Raw genomic sequence first — 7525 nt, 5'->3', positions numbered from 1 at the left:
GGGAGGAAGGAAGGAAGGAAGGAAGGAAGGAAGGAAGGAAGGAAGGAAGGAAGGAAGGAAGAAAGAAGTTGTCCTGGAGATGGTTGTGAAGATTAAGGGAGACAAGGCACCTACTACTAATTGTAGGGATTCCCTCCCAGCATTCTCTTTCTTGGCAGAGCAGAGCCTTTGCAAACAGGTTACCGACAGACCTGTTCTGGGGGTGTGGGGCGCTCCCAGCTTCCTGCTGGTTACCTTCTGAGTCCAGGAGGGGCTGCCACCTCAAGGTTCCAGACCCCAGAGGGACTCTCAGCCAGATGGAGCTTTGAAAGGTACCATGTGACCTGGGGTGCAGGGAGGAGGCCTGGAGTAGTCACTTGTTACCCATGTTCTTCCACAAGGAGCAAGGAAGGGGGAACATTGCGGAGGGGCCAGGTTAGGCCAGCAGGGAGCACCAGCCTCCTCAGCCTCGGCCCCATCAGGCTGGCCAGTGAATGCACCTTCTCAGAAGCTATCTCACCATCAGCTACTTTGATTACTTTTCAGACCTGGGCCCTGTTTCCCTAGTGATGTCACCTTCCTGCATGCAAATTCTCCAACCAAGAGCACCCCGCCCCCCAAACACACACCCAAGGTCTACAGGACTGAAGTGGAGATCCCTGGGGCATCTGGAAAAAGGTGAAAGGAAGGGGAGGCAGCTGAGAGAGATCTACCAGGGGTCTTGGCAGCTCCTTCCACTCTAACCTCCACCTTTCTCCCCCCGTCACCCCCAGCCTTGGATCCAGCAGTTGCTCAACAAGGGGAACAATTTCTAGGACAGGTGGCATGGGATGAACCCCTCCCCCGCAAACCAGTGTACTGTGGCCTGGGACTCGGAGACACCAGCTAAGAATATGTATGTAGGTCAACCAAGATGAACTTTACAGCACCAGGAAAAAGCTGAACACGTTCAAAGAAAGATCACATTCCTGGATGACAGAGCCCCAGGAGGGGTGGGGGATGCTGGGGGCACTCTTACCCAGTGTGCTGCAATAAACAACCAATGTTCTCTATCTGTGCTGTCCAGTACAGCTGCTACTGGCCACATGTGGCTACTGAGCACTAGAAATGTGGCTACAGGATCAGGTTACAATACATGTAACTGAGGAACTAAATTTTCAAAATGCCATTTAATTTGAGTTACTTAACATGCGTAGGTTCAAGTTCCTAGGCATCTCATCAATGGTATACTGAAACGGTGTTATCTGAGGACCTGCTGTAACTTAAATTGAAATAGATACATGGCCAGTAACTACTGTGCTGGATACTGCAGGTTTAACTTCCAGAGGACAAGAACAGAGGAGCGTGGTTAGAAGGCCAGGCCTGTCCGTGTTTGCACCTCAGCCTGGCTACCCCCTAGCTGTGTGACCCTGGGCAAGTAGCTTAACCTCGCTAAGTCTCACTTTTCTTGTTTGGATAGAGATGATCACGGTGATACCACCACCCAGGGTCTTCTGGGGGAAACAATGAGATGCTATATGAGAAATGATTAACACAATGTCCCCATCAATAATTGTTATTTTCTGAGGCTCAAGTCTGTGAAGACAGCTAAAGCATATCTCTTGCCATGGTCTGAGCCATTATAGTGAGCCTGCAAAGTCAGGGTGACAGAATATTTATTGTCCTCTAGAAAGAGCACTGCATGGGGAGTCAAGAGCACTTGAGCTCTTGAGTAGCAATAGAGTATAGTTGTCAAGAGTATGGAGCCTGATTGCTTGAGATCAGATCCCAGCTCTGCCACCTATTAGCTGTGTGCTTTTGGACAAATTACTTAACCTCTCTGTGCCTTGGTTTACCCTCTATGGAATAGAAATTATAATCCCACCTTGTACGAGGGGCCCTAGCTGGGCCCCTAAATTGCTGGGTGACCTCAAACAAATTATTTGCTCTCTCTGGGCCGCAGGCTCTTCCTCATATTACTGCGGCATCAAGTGAGGTGGAACAGATAAAGTCCAAAGATGCTTGGCAGAGTTGTTCCTTAGGATTTCCTTATGCCCCCTTTGTCCCGCCCCATGGCCCTGGCTGGCCACTCACCGATGATGATGCTGCAGGTGAGCAAGGCGTAGAAGGAGGTGGTCTGCTTAAGCAGCAGGTAGGAGAGCAGCACATTGAAGACGGTGGTGAGAGAGCGGCCCACGTTGTAGAAGGCCACACCCACGTACTTCAGGCAGAGGTTATTGAAGGTGATCATGCCAATGAAGACCACCGACAGGGGCAAGATGCTGCGGGCTACCTTGAGGTCCAGGCGCAGGGTGGGAAAGTCCATGGTACCAGGGCAACAGGCAGCCAGCATGCTGAGGCCCTTGCACAGCAGCGTGGTCACCAGGCACTGGTAGAAGGTGACGAAGATGGGGGTGTCCAGCAGCAGGGAGGGGCTGTCCAGCAGGTACTTGTTAAGAAACACCATGGAGATGGAGATGACCCAGTAGAGAGAGACTACCAGTGTGATCTGCAGTGCCCGAAGCAGAAAGGGGTTCTTCTCGCTGGCCTCTGCCTCACCAGAGGGGTCGGAAGCCCCCATCAGTGCCATGTGCAGGATCCTGGAGCGCTTCAGAGGGGCCCTGTTCATGGTAGCAAAGGTGCTGGGTCACCCTACAGTCAGAACCGATTTCCTGGACTACAGGGCAGTGAGCTCACTTCTGCCTTCGGCAAGCCACAGCCCTCAACTGACACCGGTCTGGGGTGGGCTAGAGGCCTCTCCACCGTCCACTTGGAGAGGTTCTGCTTTGGGGTGATCCCCACAACCTGCTACCACCCTGAGAGGGCTCATGAGATGAGACACAGAGAGGAGTCTGCGAACAGGCAAATAATCTGTCAGGGGAGAAGAGGCTGGAGCCTAGCAGGGAGGGGTCGCAGGGAGAAAGGAGGGTAGAGAAATGGAAGAAGAGGGAGCAGGGATGCAGGACGAAGGTGCTAGAAAAGAGCAGAGGACAGCATGGGGAAATGGTGCAGAGAGAGGAAGGCATGGGCAGATACGGAAGATGGGTTTGCAGGGATAGAGGGGTAGGTCTGCAGGGAGCTGAACAGAGTAAGGGCGTGCGGGGGGGTCTGGAAAAGGGGGTGCAGGGGATGTCAGAGGTGCTTAGGGAAGGGGGAAGGGCTGAAGGACGCAGGAGAAGACCAGCCTGGCGTTAGCCCTTGGCGCGAGGCCTTCTTGGGCGCCGGCTCCAGCTCAGCCCGGGAACCTCCGGACATCCGAGGCCGCTCCTCCGGCGAGGCGGGCTCAGGACTCATTTCCTGACACGCCTCCGACCCCTTCCTTAAAGAGCCCGCACGCTCAGCGTCACTCTTAAAGCCATAGCCGCAGAGAATCAGCCTTCAAAATCAGACTCGTGTTGGGACCCGGGTCACCTCTCAGCCCTTGTGCACTCGCGGCCGGCTGATGGCGTGTGTGTGTGTGTGTGTGTGTGTGTGTGTGTGTGTGTGTGTGTGTTTCGGCAGCTGCAGTAGGTTCCCGTGGGTGCTTGAGCCTCGGCTCCTTTCCTATAAACTCCGCTAGCTCTGTTGCCTCCAGAGGTTAACTCACGCTACTGGGCTCATCTGCAGGACTGAGCTTCCTCTGCACCGCCCCGCGTCCCTCTGCGTCTAGACACCCTCCCGCGCCAGCCCTGTCCTCCTATAGCCCCAGCTCACTCTTCCCAAGCCTTGTTGCAGTTTCCTCCTTCCACCCATTTTCACCGCCCCCCTCTCTTCCAAACCGGAGATTCCCGGCAGCGTTCCCAGAGGACAGAGGCCACACCGCCCCTGCCGGACCTCAATCTGTCCGCTGGTCCTCGCAATCGACTCCCTCCCGGCGGCCGGATTCGAACTTCAATGCAGCATCCTCTCCCCGTCTCCCTCCCGCTGGCAAAACCCCTGCCCCACACCTAGCCCAGCCGCAAGCTCCGACCCTCTGGCTGGCGTCCCGGGACCGCGAAGACGACCGACCCCGCGCTCCCTCTGTCCTCTGCGTTGGCTGTCGGTCCGCGCCACTAGGTGCAACACCTGCAGCACAGCACCTGCAGCGTCTTGCCCCGGGCCGCGCCCGAGGGAGACTACTTCCTGTTCCCGGGCATTGGCGCCCCGCCAGCCTCACTGGCCAGCTCACCCCATGGGGCCCAGGGGTGGCGGCGGGGCGACCTGGGCCCCAGCCTGCCTTCAGGCCCGGGTTATCCAGGGTCGCGGGAGCAGGCCCCCTCTTCTTTCCACAGGCACCCCAACACCCCCGGTACCCGGCTCCGGCCAGGTTCCCCGAATCCCCAGCTCCAGTTACCGAAGCTTGCACGTCCCGGAATCCGGCTGCATCTCTTGCGGGTCGCGCATCCGACCTGCGCTTCCAGAAGTGTGTGTGGGTAACGGCTCGGGTTCTTTCTGCTGGCAGTGAGTGGATAGTCCTCAGTCCCCCATCAGGGACCGAGCCTGGGAAGTTGGTCACCAGCCCGGCCCGTCACTCACCAGGCAGCCGAGAGAGCCCACTTCTGCCTTGTTCCCGCTCAAGCACCATCGTTGTGTGGCTCACTTCTGAATTCTCTTTGATAGAGTAGGTAGATAGATAGAAATGAGCAGGAGGAGAAATTTAGCTCCTGTTAGAAAGCCCATTGCTGAGGCTCCTACTTGGGTCAAGACCCCTGACAGCTGCCTAGCAGGACTCCTTGCTTACACATACCTCTAAATCAAAGAGATATGTTGTTAAAAAACAGAGAAGGGGGAACCCATCCTGTTTGTCACCAATACCACCCAACAGGACTCCAGGTTTTCATGTACCCCAAAGGTATGTGTAAACACATCTCCCCAAACCAAGAGGATATGTTTACTCATGCTCCTAAATCAAAAGGATATGATTACACATGCCCCTGAATCAAAGAAATGCATTGCTAAATGCCAGAGGACTAGGCACCTGGCGAAGAAAGAGAGATAAGAGAGGGGAGAGGGGAAGGCAATTCCACCCTTAGAAATAAAAGCTTTCCTGCAATGTAAGGTGAGGCTGCTTCCCTCCCTTGGGTCAGCCCACTCTGTGTCTTGGAGTGTACTTTCTTTTACTAATAAACTTCTGTGTTCTTGCTGCACAAGTTTCTGTATCTTGATTGAAATCTTTCCTTCAAGAAGACAAGAGCAGAGGTTTCAACGTCATTTCCCCAGTAACATCATTGTAAATCTAGGAGGCTTGACTATACCAGCGGGTCTCAACCTCCATATTCAAAATTCTAGCTGGTATGGTTGAAAGTAGAGACTACCATCTGTTTGTTATATTTCAAACACCATTTAATTAGTACCATTTAATTGACTGGCAAGATGTTTGAGATTTGCTTTAAAATACTCAGAATATTTACCAAAAAGGGAATAAAAAGGTCAATAGATAAAACAAGATAGGCAAAATCTTGATAATTGTTGAAGCTGGGCCTAGTTACCTGGGGTTATTGATACTGTTCTAAGGTTCGGCTGCCTGCTGCTTGCAAAAGTTAAAAATCGAGAGATATGGTAGGTGGAAAGAAAAGCAGGTTTATTCAGAATGCTGGCGGATTCCTGTCCAGAGGCCACCTCCCCGTTCCTACACCAGTCAGAAGGTTTTTGTAGGTACAAAGGAAAGGGAGAATCGGTTAGGCAGGTCCGAGGGCTGACATCACTTCCTGGGATCTGGTCCGTTTTAAGATAATATTATCTCCGGACTCTGGACTCAGACTCAGCCATAGTGGCCTGGGAATTAAATGTGTCACTCATTAGTAAATACCGCAAGGGAGTTGTAAATTGGATTCCAGTGTCCGGGTGCTTGAGGATTAAGAAATTGTTCTTTCCGGGGTGACCAGTTAGCTCAGTTGGTTTGAGCATGGTGCTGATAACACCAAGATTGCCGGTTCTGTCCCCGCATGGGCCACTGTGAGCTGCACCCTCCCTAAAAGAGTCAACTATGTTATTGTAGCGTGAAAGCAATGTGTAACCAATGACCATGGCTGTTCCCCAATAAAATTTAAAAAAAAAGAAAAGAAATTGCTTTTTCCAGTTCAGGATGTTGTTAATTAAAGAGGTATGGTTGGCCTTGAGAAAGGGAACAGAGTTTTTCAGTTACTCAGTGAGGGGAGAAACAAAGAGGAAATAGCTGAATATCATGGTGGGTCAAACTGCAGACTCACTAAGTCTAATTACATTATTGATTTACCAAATTTCACCCTTACATTATCAGCAGAGTCTTCTCACTTTTGTGTCCATTTGGAAGTTCCTTAATTAAAGATAAAACCTAAGGAGTACATTTACAGTCTCACATGTTCACTGCATAAACCCTTGCCTGAGATTAACACAGCCCCTGGTGGGCTATGGGGGCCTGGAGGAGTCATGGGAAATAAGCAATGTCCAGCAGCCCCAGGCCCTGTCCTCTTCCACCAGCCCTCTGGTCCTCACTCTGTGATGCCCACGTTTCCCATTTCTCTAGGGATAGCACTTCTGCTTCCTAGTTATGGGCTTTTTTTCAGGTGGAGGTTGCCATCTGGTCACTTTGTCACCTTAGGGATCAAATTATTCCTTTGGGGAAGGAAAGACTTAAAAGGACTGAGCCAGTCATCTGAACCCTGCTTGGAGAGCCTCCTTCCAGGGCCCAACTTGGAAGGCTGTTGGTTTGAGTTTATGAAGAGCAATGCCTACTCGAGTCTCTTCTCTCACTGTGCTCAAAACCAACTGAGCTAACTGGCCACCCGACAAATAATTTAATGATAAACAGGGCAAGCTTGTCTCTGAGAGTCCCTGGATCCCTGAAAGGGCCCTTCTCCTTGGCACATTAACAGGAATTAATTTATGTGATGAATGTGTTGCCACCTTGAGCCCCTAGGGAAGAAATATATACTGTATATAGGCAGATGCACTTCACTGAGAGAGAACAGGGGTAGTCCATGCTGGGTGTGTGGGGCATGGTCTGGGCTCTCCTCCGGCTGGCAGACCAAAGTGTATGCCTGCCCCCTCCAACCTCTCCCCTTACATTGTACCTGAAATTCCACCATTAGCTTCACTCCTTTGCATTAAGGTTGTAATAGGCCAGTACATTAAACTTCACAGATTTCAATCCTTTTTGTTCTTTATGAGGGAAAGGGAAAGGAGGGAATGAGGGGATGTAAGGCCTCAGGAGTTGTGCACTAGGTGCAAGCTGCTTTTGAATTTTTCGTAAGGAATGCTAATTGTTTAAACCGTTCACGAAGGGTGAAGTTGTAGATTTTTTCAAGAGTAATTAATTACCCAGTATGTGAACTTGGTGTGGCCGGTGGAAGGATGTAATAAGCCAGGGAGTAGAGCCCTTTATGGGTGTAGTCCTATTTCCTTGCCTGGGCTGGGAGCCACTAATGATGGCAGAAGATGATTTCTACCAGAATGGGTGAACAGAACTAACTTCCCAGGTGTAGGGGACAGAAATCTGTACCAACAGGGCCTGAGAACTCCATTTTATTTTATTTATTTATTTATTTTTTATTTATTTATTTTTTTTTAGCTGAGCCATCCCGCCACCTGTTGGCAGCTCACGGCTGCTCAGCTCGGGCTGACTCGAACC

General features: G+C 51.5%; 1 protein-coding gene across 4 annotated transcripts in view; it reads right to left on the bottom strand.

Moving 5' to 3' along the window:
- The window catches only part of SLC35C1 (solute carrier family 35 member C1), a 7568-nt gene extending 2571 nt beyond the window's left edge, over positions 1-4997 (bottom strand). Inside the window, exons 1-2 of one of the 4 annotated variants that reach the window (XM_019656306.1) lie at positions 3885-4997; positions 2053-2579 (exon numbers count right to left, since the gene is read on the bottom strand). In XM_019656306.1, the coding sequence (XP_019511851.1) occupies positions 2053-2548 (496 nt within the window). In that variant the 5' untranslated portion in view covers positions 2549-2579; positions 3885-4997. The other 3 variants (XM_019656307.1, XM_019656308.1, XM_019656305.1) reach the window with 3 other exon arrangements.
- Between the last annotated feature and the right edge of the window lie 2528 nt (positions 4998-7525).

This window comes from Hipposideros armiger, unplaced genomic scaffold (assembly GCF_001890085.2).
Source record: "Hipposideros armiger isolate ML-2016 unplaced genomic scaffold, ASM189008v1 scaffold_258, whole genome shotgun sequence".
Classification (NCBI taxonomy): Eukaryota; Metazoa; Chordata; class Mammalia; order Chiroptera; family Hipposideridae; genus Hipposideros; species Hipposideros armiger.
The sequence above is the reverse complement of the archived record's forward strand: the minus strand, read 5'-3'. Positions and strand labels throughout refer to the sequence as shown.